This window comes from Rattus norvegicus, chromosome 3, assembly GCF_021556685.1.
Source record: "Rattus norvegicus strain SHRSP/BbbUtx chromosome 3, alternate assembly SHRSP_T2T, whole genome shotgun sequence".
In the NCBI taxonomy this organism is placed as follows: Eukaryota; Metazoa; Chordata; class Mammalia; order Rodentia; family Muridae; genus Rattus; species Rattus norvegicus.
The window spans coordinates 169,609,452-169,630,984 of record NC_141536.1 but is presented as its reverse complement, the minus strand read 5'-3'; the positions used below and the strand labels follow the sequence as shown (position 1 = coordinate 169,630,984).

The following is a 21,533-nucleotide window of genomic DNA, read 5'->3' as shown; positions in this document are numbered from 1 at the left end:
AGACTGTTAATGCTACATTACAGACCAGACTCAGAAAGGCGAAGAGTCAGCCAGACCGGGCAGTACCACGGGCCAGTCCTTCTCAAAGGCCTCTTCTAACCCAGGCGAGCCAAGTAGCACACAGGGCTCAGCTCTGGTGCCCAACATTGCACTACCACAAAATTGCTGGGAAAACTCAGCTAACTAGAACGGAGCGCCGGCTCAATCCACTGTCTCTGAACGACTCACCCCTCAGGGTCATCATGCCACGCTACCGCGGTACGACACGCCAGCCGCGGGTGGGGCACCGGAGCGGGCGCGGGGCGGGGCACTGCGGGCGAGCGAGCAGGCGCTGGGGCTCGAGGAAGTCCCGGCCCCTCTCTTTGGGGAAGTACCGCGGAGGCGCCTGCGCACTGCGCCTGCGCCCCCTCCCCGGCGACCAGCGGGACTTCGGAGCGCGCGGGTGGCGTGACTCGGGGACGCGGCGGTGAGTGCAGCGCTGGACCGTGGACGGGCCCCGGCGATATAGATGCCGGCTCTGTTCCCGGACTTCAGTGACCGGTCCACGTGGACCTGGGTCGCAGTAGGACCGGAGCCCACCCCTTGCGCGTGGGGGAGGGAGAGCCGCAGCAAGGTTCCCCTTTTCTCCAGCTCAGAGCGTTGAGAAGTGATTGCTCAAAGGTGGGGGCCGGAAGAACCCAGGTTTCCGTGTCTCCTGCCCGCTAGCCTGGTGGGGAGGGGCCAGACGAGACACCCGATCTGCCACCTTAACCACCCTTCGAGTTGGGTCCGCTAGTCAGTTGGCCTGGCGAGCCTTAGGGGTGAATGCCGCATCCCCGGCCCCATCGGAGCGGAACTCCGTGAGCCTTTCTACCTCGCGAGTGCCCGGGAGTGCGTCTTGCTGTCTGACTTAAATCCTCGCTGCTTTAGAGCACGCCCCTTCGGCAGCCAGGGTGGGGCCCAAACCGAACCTGGCCCTCCCGCCCCCATCTGCCTTTCGGTCGCTGGTGAGTTGGGCGCCATGGTGAATTCCTTAAGAGAGGGGTGGGGGCGTCAGAGACTGCAAGAGGGACTGCGAAGTGACCAACCCTCCAGACGACCCCATCGGCAGAAAAGCAGGAACTGGGTGGGGGCCTACCATTCCACAGGTTAGCCATGGTGAGAGGCCTGGCCTGCCATGGAGGTATAGGTAGGACAATGACAGTGTTGAACGGAAATGAGAACGGACCCCCTGTCAGCGCCCCCGCCAAAGGTTATGACTTTTTTTTCTGGAATTTATCTTTTTTTTTTTTTTTTTTGGTCTGGGTGGGCTTGGACATTCTTTTTGCTTCTGTGGAGCAACACCGACAGTCATTCACCAGGGAGCTTCTGTCCCCAGAGAGCAAATTTACTGAATCTGGCCTCTTAGCATAGACTTGGGAGGCCAATGCCTGGGAGGCTTGGGGAGGAAAGGAGCCCTTCAATAGCTGGATGTGGGACTGGACAACCCTGATTCAGACTCTAGGCTTTCCTTGCCCAGAAATGAAGCAGTAGTGAAGAGCACCCTGAAGGACGTGGGTGGTCCCAGCTGACCTTTGATGGGTGCAAGGAGCTAGGACCAGAGCCTGTACCAGTGCACCCACTGGACCCCAGCATCCAGGCCCCATGTCCAGTCAGCTGATTGGAGATGAACCCTATGAGGGATGGTCTGCAGGGTGACAGAATGATGGTTTTGGAAAGCATGGAGACCTCAGGCTACTACACCCCTTTTCCCTACTTGCTGTGTCCTGATTTACTTGCTTGGAGACTTGGGAACCCACCATCTCAGAAAGTGTCAGGTGGTGAAGCTGCCCAGAATATAGTGATCAGACAGAAACAGGATTAAAAGGCCTCTGCTGGATGAAGGACCACAGGAGGGTAAATTTCATTAAGAAAATGTGAGCCCCAGACAGATGAGAGGAAGCAGGGAGAGGGCTTAAAGCCTGAGTGGCCTCCACCTGGACAGAAGCAGCGGGCACAGGCTGGGGAGAGAGGAGGCACTCAAAGCTCCACCAAGGTGCTGATTAGATGCTTCTGTTTGGGGACACTGGAATTTGAAGTCAGCTTTCGGTGGCCTAAGGGATTCCTAGAACCCCCTGTGAAGGTATGGTCCAACATCAAAACTGATAAACCATAAGAAAATCCACCGAAGAGCCCAAGGTTCTTGCTAAGCAGTTTATCCTCCTACATTGCCACACTAGCTTCTGTATCCTAGGGAGATAGATGGAAACCAGGGTAAAAGTGGGATTATCTGAGGCAGCTGAAAACCAAAGAACCTTGTTCCTGAGTAAACACCTCTCATCAGTGCGTAGCCCATTCCTCACACTTCCAGAAGTCTTGTTCTGAGTCCCAGTCAGGTACTCAATGCTTCAGGCCTAGCACCTTACAGTCATCTGGGTAGCATCTCTACCCATCTCCCTAGAGGAAGGGAGTGGAGGAAGGGAGTAGTCAATATCTGACACCCTACATACCAACTTGTAGCTCCAGTCCCCTTGGGAGGGGCTAGGAGCCGGAAATCAAGAAAGAGGAACCCAAGTTTCCGGCTTCTCAGGGACTGAACAGATAGGGGTGTCTGTGGAAAGCCCAGCTGCAGTAGCCTGTCACTGACTCAGGAATCTCCACATGGTATAAGTAATCAGGCTTAGGGTAAAAGGCTGGGGCAGAACTCTGACCAAGCCCTGAGGTGGGTGCACAGGTTACAAGGTTGGTGGGCCAGCATCACAGGCTCTCAGTCAGAATTCCAACCTTCTTCTCAGATCTGCCAGGCTCCTATGCTGCACTGAGAGTCCAGAGCTGGCACCACAGAATCTGGGCAACCCCCTCCACTCACCCATGCCCACCCCACATGAGGCTGAGAAACAGGTAGGCACTCCTCGCCTCTTATTGGGTCCCTGGACACCTGGGGTTCAAGATATAACCTTGGGGACATAGGCAGATGGGCAGAGACAGAAGGTCCAGTGAATTCTAGAGTGGAGGTTGAGGCAGCCCCCTCTTCCTCAGCACACAGGGCCAGAAGAGGCAGACAGGCCTCCCTCGATGTCCAGCCATGATGCAGCCCCCTCAGGACCTCCCAGTCGAAATCCCTGCTGCTTGTGCTGGTGCTGCTGCTGTAGCTGTTCCTGGTATGTGGACCTTGGAGGTACAGCTTGCCCTGGGAAGACCTCAGGGCATTTGGGAAGGGGTACATGGCTCATGGGGAGCAAAACCAGAGTATGTAGGCCTGGGAGTACATGGTTCATGAAACACAGAACAGGGGTATGTAGTCCTGGGAGCAGCTCATATAGAAGGACAGAGGCATGTGAAGCTGTGATGGGGTTGTCATTTAGGGCTTATTCCTGGTCCTGGTCCTTAGACCCACCAAAGGCTTCCAAGAAACCATTGAGCCCCTGCCACAATATCACCCTGCCCACAGACTGCTAGACCTTGTTGGCTGGTGGGAATACCCAGATCCTAGGGGTCTTTCTATGGCTCTTAAATGTTGTATTTGCCTGAATATGTCTGTGTGCTGCAAATATACCTGGTGCCTGAAGAGCCAGACGGAGGTGTTGGAACTGAAACTACAAACAGTTGAGAGCGAATATGTGAGTCCTGAGAATCAAACCAAGGACCTATGGAAGATCAGCAAATGCTCTTAAATACTGAGCAATCTCTCCAGCCCTTTTTACACCTAGTGTGCTGGGGACGGGGGTGGTAATATTATATTGCAAGAGCAAGCAAGTGGCAGTCATATGGTGTCCATGCACTCACCATATACCTGTGTATACCACTGAGAGCTGCCCAGATCCTAGACTGTGTGCAGTAGGGACACATTTAGATAAGGAACAGCTGGCCCTAGGCAGAAAGGTATTTGAGGTTTGGGGATGTCTGATGGCAGGAATATAGAAGATGGTAGAAATTTTCTACCTTAACAGCAATCTGGCCCTACAAAGACTGAGGGACTCAAAGTGGGATCTGTTGAACAGCAAACCACCCAGAACTGTGTATAGGCAAGATACAAGGAATAAAATGTGAATAGGCAGGGCTCATTGGAAGCTTGAGCCATGTTGTTGCTGAGAAGCCAGGCCTAGTGGGAACTGCATTCTCTCCATAACTTGGGAATGAGATGTACATTGTGCCTGCTGAACAAAGACTGACAGGAAGAAGCTTCCCTTAGAAGCAGGGTTCAGGATCCAGGACCAGACAGGTATAGTCACACTAGAGAGGCTCTTAGCCTACATCAGCCAATGAGTCATATTACTATGTCCGCAGTGTGGATTTTTCAGTGGCCTCAGGAATGAGCTGGAACTAGGCTGAGAAGTATGGTTCTATCTACCCAAAGAGAGGAAGGGGTACCAGGAACCTTAAGAGTCCAACTGCTGACCAGTATAGAGAGCACAGTGGTAACCAGAACAGCAATCTGCATAAGCCACTTCAGTGGGGGTGGGGGACGGGACAAGAGGATGTGAAGAAGGCTCACTGTAGGAGCTTCCTTCCTTCCTGGTAACAGATTTACTGGTGCTAGGTACCCACATACCAAAGCATACATAGTCACAGTGGTGTGTGGAGAACTCAACTGCAAAGGGCACTGCCACTTTACTTTGCCACTAGGAACCAAGAACGGCAACGAGCTTGGCAGGTTTCCCGGGAAAGCAAGCTGCAACCCCTCCCCAGCTGTGAAGTCTGGTGAGTATAGCCACCATTGTGTAGGCATGCATGTATGTGTACTTGTGTGCATGTCTCAGGCCTGACATGGTCTGGCCCTAATGTCTGCAGCACTCCACCAAGCCCTGAGGAAGTACAGAGCTGGGCACAGTCCTTTGACAAGTTGATGCATAGCCCCACGGGCCGCAGTGTATTCCGGGCATTCCTGCGCACAGAATACAGTGAGGAGAACATGCTCTTCTGGCTGGCTTGTGAGGAGTTGAAAACAGAGGCTGACCGACATGTGGTGGATGAGAAGGCGCGACTTATCTATGAGGACTACGTGTCCATCCTGTCCCCCAAGGAGGTGGGCCAGATGCAGGGATGAGTGGGGGTGACCTGGGAAGGCACTGCCCCTCCCCCTGACCTTGGTGCCTGCCACACAGGTCAGCCTGGACTCCCGTGTTCGAGAAGGCATCAATAGGAAGATGCAAGAACCATCACCACACACATTCGACGACGCACAGCTGCAGATCTACACCCTCATGCACCGGGACTCCTACCCTCGCTTCCTCACCTCCCCCACCTACCGCTCTCTGTTACTCCAGGGGGCCCCACAGTCCTCTGAGGCCTAGGTCATTTGTCACACAGATGTTCTCCCATGGGCAGCCTAGGGGTGGCCCTGCTCCACTTGGCTGAAATAGACTGCAATGCCATGTTCTGCTCTGTCCTAGCCTGCTCCTACTGGGGGTTCTCCTACATGGTGCCTCAGACCACCACCCTCCAGTCGTGTGCCCAGGAGATGTTCTCATGGAGAACATCCTGTATAGCAACAAGTTTGTAGCAGGAGAACGTTAATTCCTCAGAAGCAGATATAGAACCTCAGAGTCAGACTCAAATGAAGAGCCCATTTATATTTTATATATTAACTTTAAAGTTGTCCATACTGTATGTTTTATCAAAAGAAAAAAAAAGACCTTTCACATTTGTGTGTATTCCTCTACATGCCAAAAACATGATATAGTATTCTGTGTATTTTAAAAACAGAAGCCTCTGTTTATCCCACAGTTGGAGGAGGAGGAGGTTGGAGAAAAGGACTATCTATCCAGATTCTACCTTGTGTGCTGTCCCATAGCATTGGCCTTAGTAGGTGACTATTGTGGGCCCTGTCCAGGGTCTGGCTCTAGAAACTGGCCTCAACTCTACAGTGGTCAGCACCCAACAAAGGCTTGAGATGCAACTGGAGATGATGTAAAACCTAAAACCCTTGTGTACTTGATGAAATGCCTTTCCAGAGGCTGGTGGGGACAAAGCGGATGGTATGGTCTTTCCAAAGAAGCTAGGCACAGCATCTTAATCTTACCGGTCCAATAAAGCAACACACTCGCTACTTTGTTCTTCCAAGTTGCTGGAAGTTTCAGCAGTTTGAAGCTAGAATTAACTTCAGCTCAGAGACCATCCTCCACCATGGGTAAGGGGAGTGAAGGACAAAGTAAAACATCCTGAAAGGATACCAGGTCCTCAGGCTGCCATACCTAGTGAGAACGGGTGAGCACTGGGCAAGTTCCTGCACCAGCCCACACAGCCAGCATGGTGGTGCACATACAAGCATTAGCAATATCCTAGAATCATACAAACAAGGAATGTCTCCAACATTAGACAAGCTCTTGTCTATAGTGTTGCCCTACCACAGCTTAGCTCAAGTGTTGTCGGAGCCCAGAGAGGAAAGATCTACAGCGGTGGACGGATAGGACCCAGCTGAAGCCTGTGTTTAGCCCATTAGGAGCAAGGCCAGAGGAAGGCAAAAAAGAAACATTTAATGATGAGGGGCAAAGGGCAGGCAGGTGCACACCAGGCAGGCTGGAACGGGGCATGCCACCTGCAGGGTATCTCCAGAGAAGCTGTGTCCACCAAGAGCGTTGCAGGAGGTTCAGGGTTAGCCATGGCCAGGGCTACATCAGTACAAGGACTCAGCAGAACTGCAGGAAGGCAGGAAAATGTCTAGCCAAGGCCCCACATGACCCCCTGGGTAGAAGTGGGTTAGGCTCCATAACCAGACTCCCAGGCAGCTAGGAGTCCCCAGGACTCCTAGCCAGGAGGAGACTCCCAGCCTGCCTCCTCCCCACCCCCACTCCCACCCCATCTCACCTCCCACCCCACCCCCGCAGTTCCTACTTCAGGCCCAATATGCATTGAGACAGGACTGGAGGCAAACACCTACCTTCCATCGATTCCCACACTCATTGCAGACAACATAGGTGGTCATGGGCTCATCAGAGCTACGGGTCTGCACCTGTAGGGTGGGTGGCTGAATCCCTGGTTTTGCTGCCCGGATCTGGGCAGTACTGGTCTTATACCCGCTGATCTCTATTGATGATTTGAAACTTCCCAGTGAACTACCCCAACCTTCTAGAACTAGACCTCTGGAGGAGGTAGGTTGTCATGACAGGCCTTTGTGGCCCTGAACAACTGTGCTCAGTTGAGTCTAGAATATTGGTTAAGTGCAGGATTCCCAACAGGAGGGTCTAGAAAGTAAAAGGATCAGAGATGCCTTGGGGACTCAACAGCAAACATCCCACAGGGCCTGAGCTGTGGGGACTGAGCTGCTCTGCCCCTCAGGTCCAGCCCTCTGCAGCCTATTGCAGATGATGGAAGTTCCCATAAGCCCTAGAGCTTCTACCAGAGAGACCATCTTAGTTTAGTCCCCTCTTCCCAAGCTCCCAATGTCCCATGGAAACCACATAGCCTTCCTAGAGTACCTCAGCTTCCACCTCCATAGTAGGACCTCAAGGTCCCACAGCTACTGACAAACAGCATGTTCTACTCCTATCCCATCCCTCCGTGATAGGCATGGGCAAGCCACCGAGCCCTGGCATAGAGCCTCAGGCCAAAAGCAGGGACACAGGTGATACCCAAGAGGAGGAGGAGTGCACCCTGCGGCCCCTAGACAGGAGGATGGAGGATGGTGTAGGCCCCGACCTGCGTGTAGGTGCAGTTCTTCTTCCTGCACTTGTTGCAGGTGAACAGGTCGGTCTGTGTGCCACCTGTACGGGCCATCTGGTGCTCTCGGATGGCCTCCTTGGTCATAGCCTTGCGGATCTCCTTCAGCTCGTCACTGGCCATCTCCTGATAAAAAAGGTGACGTATGCAGCCCACAGCTCTGTAGAGACAGCCGGCCCCAGCCCTTCCAGGAGAGCTTACCTCTGATGTCATCACAGCTATCTGCTGGGGTGTAATGGCACCACACAACACATTCCGGCGTAGGCCAGGGTTCTTGGCATCTTTCAGGTTAGAGATTCGGCTCCGAACACGGTTCTTGTACTTCATGTCAGTGTTTCCCACATCCAGGAAGATGCGTGCAGGTATTTAAGGACCCATCTGAGGTTTCTGAGCTCCTCCCCCTCCTGGTAGTCATATGGGAAATGTTCTTCCCAGGCTCATGGAGAGGAGTCTACCCACTCAAGACCTGTGGGGGACCCAAGGGTCTATAGTATTCTGCCTTCTCTAGGCCCACTCCTATTTGAGACCCAGATAAATCTACTAAGTAGTCATAGCCCCTTACCCATTTATGGCCCAGAAAAGGTCAAGGGACCACCCAGAAAGGGCACTGGGTAGCCTACCAGTTGTGTCCAATAGCTACCAGAGAAGCACAACTCAGTGGACGATAGACTCTCTCAGAAGCCCTTAACCATTTACCCTACACAAAGGATATACTCCTCGATCTGAGATGACAGATGCTCACAGCTCACACCAACAGCCACGTGGTCGTCTGTAAGAGGGAGCCTCGCTTGTTTCCCCCACCATCTTTTTCCAACTGCCACCCCTCTGCTTGCACAGAGCCCTAGAAGCTAAACGGGACACTTGCATTCCAGGGAGACATTTCCCACCATACAGATGTTATGGTGACCTCAAAAACCTTAGCCTCTCTGCTAGGTCACAGCGAGCTAAAGAGAAGAGCTGTCTCTCCAGCAGCAAGCTCTGAAGCAGACAGAGGCCCAGGCCACCTACAGAGTCGAAATCCAGACCTTGTAGTACTCACGGTCAGTTTGCAGGGCCAAAGTCAGCATCTCACGACATTTGTTTCGCACAGCATCACAGGTGATGGGCACTTGGGGAAATGTGGTGATCCTCGGAGTGGATGAGGTCCTAGGTGGGTCTGGTTTCTTGCAGCTAGAGAGACAAAGCCTGCTGGGCTCAGTCTGAACCAGTTGAGCTCCGTTGCACATCTCCAGTAGCTGATGATACCTCGGGGAGGTCCCCTGACCTTCCCTAGGCCACAGGTGATCCCCAGGAAAGCAAACATGGATGCCATGCTGATCTCCAAAGTCCATTTGCGCTATCCTGACAGACCTCCAATTACTTAATCTCTTTAGTTCATCCTAGAATTCCTGCGTGTTATGTCCTCCTCATCAGGTCAATATTGGCCAGAAGGCCCACAGTCACTCCCTAAGTGGATGCCAGCCCCTCACAGTCAATGTCTGAGCAACACTCCATGGTCAAAATGGGATGAGATATTCTTGCTACCTCCTGAGTGCTTCCCAGGAGGCCCAAGACATGGGCCATGCTGTGAATACTTCTCTGCTAATGGCAGAACCAGGCAGATACTTCTAGTTGCCTGGAGTAAAGATGAGGTGGGAGGTCACCCAAAGTTGAGTCTTAATGTCACAGGTGACCCCACCCAACATTGAATTGGGCAAGGATTTCCTCAGGTCTGCTGGGCCCACCAGGCCCTTTCCTCACACCACCTCTGGAAAGCAGCAGTTTCAGGTGGTTTTCTGAACCAAAATCAACTGTACTACTTACTGAGCTCAGGATTAACATCATATCAGGAATGCTACACTGGAGTCCAGAGCTTAGCCTGTCATGGCCTCTGCCCAGCCTCTGGTCAAAGTAGCCTCTCATCTATAGTCTGTTACTACTAGTGCTCCTAGTCTCCATGGTAACAGGGCTGCCCGAACCACCTTTAAAGCAATGGTGTTGCCACATGAATGTGGAGATAAGAGCTGAGCTAGGGGTTGGGGATTTAGCTCAGTGGTAGAGCGCTTGGCCCTGGGTTCAGTCCTCAACTCCAGGGGCTTGGCGGGGGAGCCAGCTCGCCTCTAGCTCCGGATGGCATTTGCATGAAGGGACCCATAACACCAGTCCTGATGAGTAGCAAAAAGGTAGGTTTTGAGGAGTAGGCAAGGGGGCCTGGGGTTGGGCCAGCTCTGTTGGATAGGAGCTCCTTGATGAAGCTCTCCATGATGCCAGTGACAGGCAGACACAGCCAGACATCTCAGATGGGCAGGAAGGGAACTGAGCAGTGCAACAGTATCCAGCATGAGGCTAACAAACCTTGTAAATCTCACCCTGGAGAGGAAACGTCCCTCAGGGCAGTAACCAGGCAAATGGACACCAGCCTCCTTTCCCACTGAGGAAACTGAGTCAAGAGGCATAAATGTATGTACCTGCCTTCAGATATGCTACCTGAGATCCGTAGTCCCTGAGGCATCCTTTGAGGACGATGTAGGCAAAGGTGTGCCCCTCCCTTGATCCCTGGATTTGCCATCAGAAACATCTGCCATTATCAGAAAACAGATGGTGCAGACTGGTCAGGCAGCCAGGTGAGGGGCCAGCCTCAGTCTCGCCATTATCCTTTCTGCTTAAAGCTATTTGACAGGCAAGATGCCAGGAGGCTACCAGACCTTCCTACTGGTCCCCAGCCAGTCCACCAGCCCCTTTAGGACCCAGCCTCCCCAAGCAAGCTGTTGTGCAACTCATCAAGGCCCAGCCCAGCCAAAAAAAACAAGCATATGCCTCACACAAGGTTCCTTGTGAAAACATAGGCAGGACCTTGCCCAAAGCCTAAACTAGGGACCAGGGCATGTGACTATAAAGAGGGGTAGGCCCTGGGTTGTCTCACAGAAGTAGACAGAACCAAGGAAGGCTACCCTCCTAATCAAAAGGACAATCTCTGCAGCCTAACTGTCCGCTGTCCCCAGAATCAGTTGTTGTCTGCCTAGTTCACCTCTCGTAAAGTCCCACCTCCTCTTCCTTCAGCTGGAGCATCCTGACCTGGACCTCCTTTTCTGTTGGCCTCCTGCAGCTTGAAAACCTCCTCTTCAGCATGTTCCCTTGTCTCAATGATCCTGCCTCGCAGGCCGTCACCTCCCCATCACAACAGATGCCTTCCATCATCTCCATCCACTTCCAGGCCAGGGATGGGTACTTTCTGATCTATGTCTGTCCTATCCCACTACATATAGCTTCAATCAGGACAGCAGAGCCAGCACTCTATGCTGTGCTGACCAGCAAGAGCTGCCCTTTACATTCTGAGACTCACCCAAGAGCTTCTTCCAGGACTTGATGAGGGACTTGGCAAGTGCAATGAGCTCCTCGTCTGAACTCTGCTTCCGCAGAGCGTTGACAGACATCCCAACACGGGTGGACTGCAAGGCAAGTGGCCTGAGTCAGAGGTGGTAGGGGCCTGTTCCAGAGGCAAATCCTCATCAAGGACTCTTGGCTCCCACAGTCAACAGCTGGGGAATGGGCAGGGACAGAAAACATCTCTCCCAATGGCTTTTTGGAACCCAGGGTACCTACCTCCCACCTCCCTGATCACCAGAGAGAATCAGAAATCCTCTCCTTAGAAGAGTTGTTTGTGGCAGTTATGCCAGGTGGTACTTAAGCCATAGGGAGCCCTGCTGGATGCCCCTGGAATTGCTGTCTCCGGAACCATCCTAAATCAGGACAGAAACACTTACCTGGAGCAAGTGCAATGTAATAGGCATATTCTTCAGCTCCCGCAGCAAATCCATGGCTCCCTCCTAGAAGGAAAATGGACATCCATAAAGGACTTTAAACCTTAGTGGATGCTGGGTAATGGTGGTACATGTCTTTAATCCCAGCATTCAGGACGCAGAGGCTGGTGAATCTCTGAGTTCAAGGCCAGCCTAGCCTACAGAGTGAGTTCCAGGATGGTCAGGACTACACAGAGAACACTAGTTGGGAGGCTTAGTGGACAACCCCACCTCGTTCTGATCACATGTGGGACAACTGAGATTCCCAGAGCATTGCATACTTGTTCCAACATCACAGCAGGGGCTTTTTACTGATCTTGCCATAGGGCAAGGATAGAGACAAACAGCCCGACCATGCTGTCCTCAAACATCAGGTGGTTTCTCACCCTGCATCTATGCTGATCTCCAGACATCATGGTAACCACAGGAGGACACTGAACAAGCTACTAGAGAAAAAGAAAAGCCCCAGTTCCTGCTCGACATGGAAGGACACTCAGGTTCCTTAACCTTAGTCCACCTATGCCATGGTGGCAGAGCAGGCTCTCCTCAAAGTGCCTAGCCATCAGTGTGGCACTATTCCCGGGCACTGTAACAGACAAACCTCTGCCCTGGCTTTTCTTCAGCATCTGCAGATAGGCTGCACCTCCAGAGTGGGCAGGTTCTTCCTGTCCCTACCTAAAACTCTCTACCTAAACTCTCAGGAATCTCTGCTCTAGCCAGATTTGCAAAGTTACAGCACCATAGCCAATGAGGTTTATCAGAGGCACAATTATTGCTAATTGAAAACTACCAAACCTGGTGACACAGGCCTTATCATCTTAGATACTTAGGAGGCTGGGGCAAGAGGATCAAAAGTTCAAAGCTTATCTGAGTCTCAGAGTGAACTCAAGATTAGCATGGGAATCCTAATGAGACCTTGTCTTAAAACAAAGTAAAGAGAGGGCCATCTAGACACAGCTGTGGTAAAGCACTTACTTGGCAAGTTAAGGCCCTGGGTTCAATACCCAGTATCAAAAAAGAGGGCAGGTGAGATGGCTCAGCAGATAAAGGCGCTTGCCAACAAGTTGTACAACCTAAGTTCAATCTCCAGCTCCCAAATAGTGGAAGGAGATAACCAGCTTCCAGGGGTCGTCCTCATATTTACACACACACCACGCTAACAAATGTAAAATTAATTAAATTAAAATATACAAAGGAAAGGATGCTAGTTTTCTTTTAAAAGCTAACACCTACAAATCCCATAGTCCCACTTCTTATCTCTTTCTCAAACTAACCACCACCTTCCTCCTAGGTTTGTAACAGACAACCCTGATTTTCTTCCTCTGCCCAAGCTCCATTCTTCAAACCTCAAGGGTAGGCAGGCTCTTCTTGTCCTACCTTAAACCCTCCAACTCTGTTTAAAGCTGCTCTTCTACCACTTCAAGTTTTTACTCCTACAACTGAGACAGACTCTTCTAACACCCAACACTATTGTGTTTGCTGTCCTCCAAGTTGCCACTATGAGCTCATTTGTCTTACAAGCCACAAAAAAAAAAAAAAAAGCAAGGAGAGCCCACCCAGCCATTCAAACCATCCTTACTAGAGGCAGTGGTAGGGGCTGGGCTAACCCTTCAATCTGTGAGAATTACCTGCTCAGCCTGCAGCCTTGTATCTTGGCCCTAAGGCGGGCTGTACAGCAATCAGCCCTCAAGTGGCTGACTTTCCTAAGAAGACCTGATCCTTAGAGCCAGGGGCACTGATCCACAACAGCCCTGCATTCCCACAAGAAAAGCCCAAACAAACCACCAGCTGTTCCAAGGAACCTCTCAGGTTACTGGGACCTCTGCAGGTTCCCTTCTCAACTGTTTAGTCCTATCTGTGGCCTTCCATCCTTATTGTGTCTCCCTATGGATCCCAACCCCATCTCTGCCACCCTCGGTTCCAAGTTTGTCATTTGTGTTTTAACGCCCTTACCGGAAAGAAGCACCAGCAGTACCAGGCGGCTTCTGTTTCCAGTGTAAAGGCATATATGGGAACTTAACCTGCTTCCTGCTTTAGACCCCCACCCTGCAACCCTCAGAGCAAACCTGCTCATCCCCCAAAGCTATCCCGCAGCCCTCTACTTCAAGCAGTCCTGAGGAAAAGACTCATGACTCAGCCACTATCTGGGCTGCCCTAGGAGCGGTGCCGCGGATGCTCTGGAGTCATACTCGGTTTTAAGGCCACCTCCTCGTCCCTTCCCACCCACGGAAGGCAAGATGCAGGTGCCATCATCCCCTAAGGATGCTCCCAAAACTACGCGGGTCGGAGGTTGGACTGCCGAACCCACACTGGCTAGGGACCAGGCGAGGGGCCATCATCTCCTCAGGTCTCAACGCCACAGGCTCGACTCGGAATCTCTACTGTCTGCCCAAACCGACTTGCTGTTGCCTGAGGCCTGACTAAGCAGGGGAAAAATTTATTAGAGAAACCTGGTTCTGAAGGGTGGGGGCAGACAGGGGAGACAACGGCTGGGCCAAGAACGCCCGCGGCCACCGCCGGGCGACGAACAGAGGGCGGCTCTCGGTCAGCGTGGCGTCCATAGCGAAGCGGCAGGGTGGAGGGCGGGCCTGGGCAAGGGGTCTCGACTGCCTGGGCTAGGTTTCATTCAGACGGTGTCCACGGAGCGGGGCCCCAGGGTCCTGGCGGCCCGCGCCCCTCACCGCGTTCTTCCTGGTCACCATTTTGTCCAGCCTCCGGGCGATACGAGCAATCTCCTCCTCCTTGCCCATCACTACCTCGGTGGCGGCGGATTGCGCCGGTTGCGCCGCCCGGCCGGACCTCGGCCGCCGCCGCCTAGATCCGCGGTCCAAACCTCCGCCTGGCGGCCGCGTGCAATACAATTAAAAAAAAAAAAAAAAAGAGTCTCCGCCCCCGGGACCACAACTCCCAGACGACTGCGCGGCCCGCGGCCTGCGGGCCCCTGGAAAAGGTAGTTCCGTAGCTTCCTCCGCGGGAACTCGGCCCCACGTGCCAACCGAATGCCAGGGAGAGGGTGGAACTAGAGGAGCGGGGAGAACTACCCTGCTGCGCTCCGGTCTTTACCTCAACCCATCGGAGCCGCTCGCCCTGGCGGCCCATCCGCCTTCACTGATCCACTCCGGTCGCCTCCACTGATCTACTCCACTTCAGAGACGCGCGTGGGGAGTGGGACGACTCACTCACCTCACTTGGTACCAAGCCGAGTTTGGGGCGTTCTTGCCTCTGCGCAGATGGCCCGGAACTCTGAAACGGTTTCTCCGCAAGAATTCAGGCTTTAGCCAGGCAATAGAGCCTCATGCCTTTTAAATCCCAGCACTCTAGGCAGAAAGTCAGGCGGATCCCTGTGAGTTCAAGGCCAGCCTGGTCTACAGAGCTAGTTCCAAGACAGCCAGAGCTGCACAGGGGAACCCTGTCTCTAAAGAAAAACGAAACAACAACAAAAACCTATTCAGGTTCTGAAGTCAGCCTAACAATACAAACCCCAAGTTCTGCACGTTGCTTTATGTCTCAGTCTCCCAACCTGTGAAGTGACAATGACAGGCTTCAGTCAGGGTCATCCAATTCACATTATACACTGAGAACAGGGGAGGGTACTGAGGCAATCAGGTACCGAGGCAGTACCTCAGGAAGACCATAACCATGCCCAGGAAAGGGAGAAAGAGACTCTGCTCCTCTTCTGTGCTATAGATGGTGGCAGGTGTGCTGGTACCAAAAGTCAGTGTCTGAGTTTTTGTACCCACAGTAGCCAGGAGGGCAGAGTGCAAATGGCATATACAAATGGCTTGGGCTGACCATTTCAATCAGTTATGACATCTTTACCATAAGGAAAAGGCATGGAATTTCCTGTAGGTAACAAAGCTTTTCCATATGTGTACACAGCTCTCTAGTTTCATACCAACTCCTATTCTGCCCTCTCCTGGGCGCTGGGCCCTTGCTCTAAGCTAAACCCAACTAAACAAATTCTGAGAGAGGGAACCCTGTGTTTGAGTACTGAACTAATGCTTGCAGGACCCTGCCACAGCACAGGCAGTAAGAGAACCACAGGGCCTTCAGCCATGCTGTGTTTGGCTGATGACTGACCCCATGAAAGGACTGCCTACTGAGTAGTACCAGCTCTGACTGGTCCCAGTGATGAGCAACAGCAGCCTGTAGGTGGCAGGAGTCACCCACGTACCCTCTCAAGCACAGGATCTTTTCTGAGGAAAATCCAGTAGATCACCAGCAGGGGAGCTATGGTCACAAAGAAGCCAGATCAAAGATGTGTTCAGTCCGGAGCAGTCCTCACTTGTGGGGTTGGTACTTAGCAGCCAGACATGTCCACACTCTAGCCTTAGAAAACTGAGCTGGGGAATGGCTCAGTTGGTAGTGTCTATTTAGCATGTAGAAGGCCCTGGGTTCAATCCACCATACTGTATACAAACCAGGCATCACAGGTACCCTCCTGTACTCCCAGCACTTGGCATATAGTTCAAGGTTATCTTCAGATATGTATATGAGACACTTGTTTCAGAAACAAACAGAAAGTCCTGATCCCAGACCCAAATCCAAATCCAACCTCCTGGCCCTTGACCAGAGAAGTCACCTCCCACCCCAGACTCTTCCCCGCCTGCCCCACCCCCACACACCTTGCTGATTCTTGGAGCTTTATTTTCAGTGGAACCTCCCAACCAAATATCTAGACCATAGATTCACCCAGGTGTTCACTCCAGTGTGGTATTGTCCTGTACCCCAGCCCTCTGAAGGTGGTGGAGGACACACCTGTCTGGATTGGAGATAGGAAGTTTCCCAGGCAGGAAAGAAGGCTTCTGGGAGACAGCCTTGCCTATCTATCTTGTCCCATCTATTACTGGGGGCTTCCCCAAGTTCCCAGAAATACTAGATAAGGCATCTTGACAGTTCATCAATGGCTTTTGCACCCAACCTTCCTGGGGCACACATATGTACTCCCAATATTTCTTAAGAGTCTGTCCCTGAAGTGGATCTCCAACTCCAGGAGTCCTCGGTGAGCAATACAACCCTATCCTAGGGACCTTGGAATGGAGATATTCCAGCCTGAAGGTCTGAAAACACCAGGCAATGTTCTAATGAGGTAGGATCATGGGACATCCCCACGGTCTGCCCCACCAGACCAACTGCACCTTTGACCCAAAGCCTGCCCTCCCCCCTTCCTCAGTTCAGGAAATGGCGGAAGCCCAAGCCATTTATTTTCCTATTTGTGATCCCTGCCCCCCATCCATGTCTGCCCAGAGCTGGCCGTGACCCCAGTGGCGGCCTGAATGCTTCCCTTCTGGCCAAGGCAGGGCGGTGGTGGGTGGGAAGACTCACACTGCCAAGCTCACACGGAGCCCCTTGTTTCTTTTCCAATCATCACAGACTGGGAGGCATCCTAAGCTCCAGGAGGTCCTAACCCTGTCACCATATGATAATCCCTCCCCTGCATGCAGTTCTGAGGTCCTCTGCCCATTTGGGGGGGATTTCAGGTCTCCACCATAGGGCCCTGTGGATCTACAACCACAGCCAGTCCCACTTTAGATCCTCCTTGGACACTGGCTTCTGTTGTCAGACAAGGCAGTGACAGATAAAAGGGTCTCCAGTCATATGAAATAGGAAGTGGAAGAAGGTAGGCATGTGGATATTGGTTTTGTCTGTGTAGCTGCGAGCTCTCTGAGCCTCAGTCTCCTAGTCTACAGAATGGGAAGAGCCCTAGGCTTATGGAAATGTCTGTTTGGAAAGTCCCCCACCAGCCCACAGCCTGGCCAGGACCCAGCTTCCTCCCTCAAGAGGCAGTGCTAGGGAGGCAGGAGGCATCCCCTAGAGGCCAGTGAGGCCTTAGCTGCAGGCTTGCTCTAACAATGTGCTTCCCTGACACAATTCCCAGAAATGCTGCCCCCCTCCCCTGCCAGCCCGCCAGCCTGGCGGCCACTCCACCCTCCTACCCTGAGGAGCCCCAGGCAGCCACGGGGTCAGAGGCAATGGATGAAACATGGAGGTCTGACTCAGAGGCAGCAAACCTGTGGAATTGTCCTGCTGTCCTGAGAAGACCAACCTGGACAAAGTCAATCATAGCTAAGCTGCTGCAGGAGCAAAGCTATGCTGAACCTATAGGACGCTAAGTTACTGAAAAGTCTTCCCAGTTCTCAGAGGAAGAAGCAAGATCCTTCCAGGTTGCATTGGGCCTCTTGACCCTCATGCTTTACCCATGCCCTTCCATACACCTGACCCCTTTTTAAATTCAGTGGCTTTAAACAGCTCCCCATCTGTGTAGGTAACATGCTACTTGTATGGTTTCCTCTTGTTTCTTTCAGGTTTGGGCTCAAAAGCCACTCATGAAAAAAAAGGCTGTAGATACTGATAGAGCCCCTTTCACAGCTAGTACTCTTGATACTGGTTTATTTGTGGATTTATTGATTTTTAGCCTTTCTACTCCCAGAACGGAAACATCTTACAGCAAGGACTGAGGTTTTTTGTTCTTTTCCAATTTCCCATCTCAGAGGACAATCTGGTGCCAGCAGGGGGCTCAGTACCAAAAGAATAAATCCTGTCTCTGAGCAAAGGAGTGGAAGTCCCTAAACATAGCCAGCTGGTTCCCCACCAAAGCTACTTGTCAACAGTTAGGAAAAGAAAAAGGAGAAAAACAAAACAAAACAAAAACAAAACATGCAAAGCTGGGTGTGACACTACACCTACAATCCCACAACTCAGAAGGCAGAAGCCAGCCTGAGTTACACAGAGAGTTCCAAAGCCATCTTAGCTTGTTTTGCTTTGTTTCTTTGTTTTGTTTTTAAAACAAGGTGTCTCTACATAGCCCTGGCTGTCCTGTAACTCAGTTCATAGACCAGGCAGGCAAGCATGCCTAGTCCAGTTAGCAACATTTTTTAAAAAGAAGGAAAATGGGGCTGGGGATTTAGCTCAGTGGTAGAGCGCTTGCTTAGCAAGCGCAAGGCCCTGGGTTCGGTTCCCAGCTCCGGAAAAAAAAAAAAAAAAGAAAGAAAGAAAGAAAAACCAACGAGGAGGTGGAAGAGAAAAAAAGAGGAAGAAAAAGGAGAGAGGGAGGGGCTGGAGAGATGGCTCAGTGGTTAAGAGCACCGACTGCTCTTCCAGAGGTCCTGAGTTCAAATCCCAGCCACCACATGGTGGCTCACAACCATCTGTAATGGGATCCGATGCCCTCTTCTGGTGTGTCTGAGGACAGCTACAGTGTACTCATATACAAAATAAATAAATAAATCTTTAAAAAAAAAAGGAGAGAGGGAGAAGAATAGGGAGGAAGAGGAGATAGATGTTCCCTCTGCCTTAGTCTCCTTTTATCTTCATTTACCAATCTGTCAAAGCAGGGAGGGGCCAGCCCAACATGGCAGGGCATTCGGGATTAGTACTGCACTCCAGAAGCCTAAGAGACCCGCGATTGTCTGCAGTTAGTCCCTTATAGACAAAGGACCACCAAGGGGACCGATGCACTCATGAGAACAAAGACAGCGACATCCACAAACCCAAGCCAGGCACCGAGGGGAGAATAAAAGTAACTATTTATGTAAAGACCGGCAGTCCTGAGGTGTGGGGGCGGGGTCGTGGGTGAGGCCAACGGAATGGGCGAGAGCACCGGCCAGCAGGGGTTGGGGAAACTGGACAGAATGTCTGGCGCCTCCTCCGCCCAGTAGGTTCTCTCTGGCCCGAAGGCCAGCCTTCCTTCCTGAGCGGCTGTTTCCTGGCCCCGCCCTGTTGTCGCCACGGAAACCCATGAGTAGCCCAGCAGCCCAGCCAGGTTCCCATGGAGCCCCTGCAGAGAAGGAGCTCTGTGTTGCTGCAGAGGCCCGCACACAGTAGGAGACTACTTTGAAGGACATGAGTTGACTACGCAGCCATCCTGGACTAGAACACTTCAAAATGTGGAACAGCAGCCCCATCCCGCTCTCTTGACAGCCCACCTGACAGCCCACCATGTCTCATCCAGTGACCCTGAAAATGGACGATGCCTGTGATGACACCCTGTGAACCCACATGCCCACCACAGTATAACTCTGAAATTCTGAAACATCCTTCAAAACATATATGACCCCTGGCCCACCCACAGAAGCCCCTCCGTTGCATATTGGTTGCTCTCAAATCTCCATAGCACCCTGGTCTGCCTCCAACCATGGTGACCCTGCAGTACTAGGTTGCATTTGCTTCTCCTATTCCTGTTGTTCCCACCTAGTTCTCCTGGCCAAAGGGCACAGAATGAATGAGAGCCAAGCCATCTCTACACAACTGCATGAGTGAGTATCATTCTTCAACCTACAGCAGCTACCACTTGAACTGTACAAGCCACCCCTCCACCAACCTGACACCCATTCTTCCCAACATCCCCATTCCCACCATGCTCTGAGTGGGACTGTTTGGCTTCATGACTGGGGTCTGGATCTGTGAACTTTACCAAGAACCCAACGTTTGAAACTACTTCTACACATTCATACACCTATCCATATTGCTTGCTGCATATACTCAAAACCAAGGCAGCCCCTGTCTCCTAAATATGCCTTTCCCAAAAGAAAGTTTTCAGAAACCTAGCACAATGCAAACCTAGCCTAAGGATCTGTTAGGCTAGGGCCTAACTCATCTAAACCAGACCTGTTCATGCCTGAGAGTCACATGTGCCTGATATTCTAAGGCAGCAGACTCTGCCAAAGGCTGTGACCCCAGGAAAGAAGTAAAGGTTGACCCTCGCTTCATATTCCCCCAAATCCAGCCACCAGAGACTGGGAGGTCAGCAAGATTTGGAGTCAAGAATGGTGTGCTGAAAGGAGGGTCTGAACCAGAAGGCTGCTAGCAAAGAAGAGTCATCCACCTGGAGCTCCACTGCCCTCAGACAGGGACCCCACCCCACCCTTTGGGAGTGGGAGGGTCCAAGCCCTGCAGGACTATGTAATTGGTCCCAGCCTCACTGTTGTACAGCAGCCAGAGCTGTCTGGTGGGAGCCTGGGAGGTCTGTGCCCAGGCAATGCTTGGGAGGTCTCACCACCCCCAGGCGGAGCAGAGCCAAGCCAATCCCCCACCATAGCCACTAAGGGGAACTACCCAGAATCCTTTGTAGACTTCATAGTGGCCTGGGGAGGCTGAGGAAGGGGAGTGGGTGTAGGCAGGGAAGATAGGAGCATAGGGTTCTCTTGACACCTAAGCTAGCCCCATCCTGGCAGGAAAGGTTTGCCCTACCATTCCAACTTTCTAGGGGCTGGGGCTATAGACAAGCTCCTGTCATGGGTAAGTGTCTATCTGAGCCAAGTAGAGCACTGAAGTGGAGTTCCAGCAGCAGAATTTCCTTCTCCCTTTGGCTAAAGCTAGGGCTGCTCATCTAAAAAAGAAGTCTTAGGGATCCCTTCCTTGAATGCTGAGGGCATTTTTTTTTCCTGAGTAGGACTTTCAGTCCTCAACCCGAGTTCCTATCCCCTTATAAGAGAATCCATCATGTCTGACTCCCAAGGACCTAGCCAGTCTCTAGCATTAGGGACTACCTCACCCCACACCCTGGGAACCTGACAGACACAGACACACATGTAGACCACACACAGACGCAGACAGTCACATGGAATGTCACTCTCCTAACACAGCTGGCCACACCCACAGCAGCCCTGTACAGCCTTGGGGAATCTCTCCAGCCCTGGGGCTCCAGGGTCAGGGCCACCCTGCTGGCAGACTGAAGTCACCTCCCCCATTGTTGTCCCATCTGGAAGGAGGGAGCTGCCAGCACCACTGTTGCCAAGCAGTGGGCAGTGAGGGTTAGCCTGACCCTACAGAGAAAAGGGAGCACCCAGCAGGCTCCTGCCCAGCTCACAGGATACAACAGTCTGACATCTGAGCCACAGCTTGACTAAGAGGAGGGTCATTGTCTGGTGCCAGGAGCAGTGACTGCAGGAGGGTCATGGAGGGGAACAATGAGCTAATGCTGGATGCTCTGCTCAGAGCATGAGGCTGATTCTGAGCTATCACAGAACTCCAAGCCCACCCCACTATGGGAGGCTGTGGCAAAAGACTCTGAAGATCCTTTTCTAGAGCCCCAGTGAACATCATCTCAAAATAGTTACTTCCCTGGTTAAGTCAGGCTCTAGGACCCCAGCCTGTGCCCATAGCCATGGAGTAAAGGTAGTTTTTGACAAAAAGTGA

At 52.2% G+C, this 21,533-nt stretch overlaps 2 protein-coding genes across 18 annotated transcripts; one reads left to right on the top strand and one right to left on the bottom strand.

The window, feature by feature from the left end:
- The first annotated feature begins 413 nt into the window (after positions 1–413).
- On the top strand, positions 414–6,010 carry Rgs19 (regulator of G-protein signaling 19). 10 transcript variants are annotated; one of them, NR_190577.1, is given in 6 exon segments: positions 414–466; positions 2,754–2,859; positions 2,998–3,136; positions 4,585–4,659; positions 4,750–4,984; positions 5,064–6,007. NR_190577.1 is itself a non-coding variant. In NM_001429113.1 (6 exon segments), coding segments are annotated over 5 exon segments (651 nt in total). In that variant the 5' UTR covers positions 414–466; positions 2,754–2,829; the 3' UTR covers positions 5,253–6,007.
- Positions 6,011–6,414: 404 nt separating this feature from the next.
- On the bottom strand, positions 6,415–14,568 carry Tcea2 (transcription elongation factor A2). 8 transcript variants are annotated; one of them, XM_087650843.1, is made up of 10 exons: positions 14,460–14,568; positions 11,361–11,423; positions 10,940–11,045; positions 10,084–10,174; positions 8,657–8,802; positions 8,330–8,386; positions 7,819–7,973; positions 7,597–7,743; positions 6,839–6,910; positions 6,415–6,596 (listed from the first exon to the last, which is right to left on the bottom strand). In XM_087650843.1, exons 1-10 carry the CDS (start codon positions 14,493–14,495, stop codon positions 6,588–6,590), a joined length of 882 nt encoding a protein of 293 aa, XP_087506969.1. In that variant the 5' UTR covers positions 14,496–14,568; the 3' UTR covers positions 6,415–6,587. The 8 variants fall into 8 exon arrangements, with proteins under 8 accessions (XP_087506969.1, XP_087506965.1, XP_087506967.1 ...); XM_087650839.1 differs by lacking the exon at positions 14,460–14,568 and adding an exon at positions 13,847–14,233; XM_087650841.1 differs by lacking the exon at positions 14,460–14,568 and adding an exon at positions 13,847–14,233 and having other exon boundaries at positions 8,657–8,787.
- Between the last annotated feature and the right edge of the window lie 6,965 nt (positions 14,569–21,533).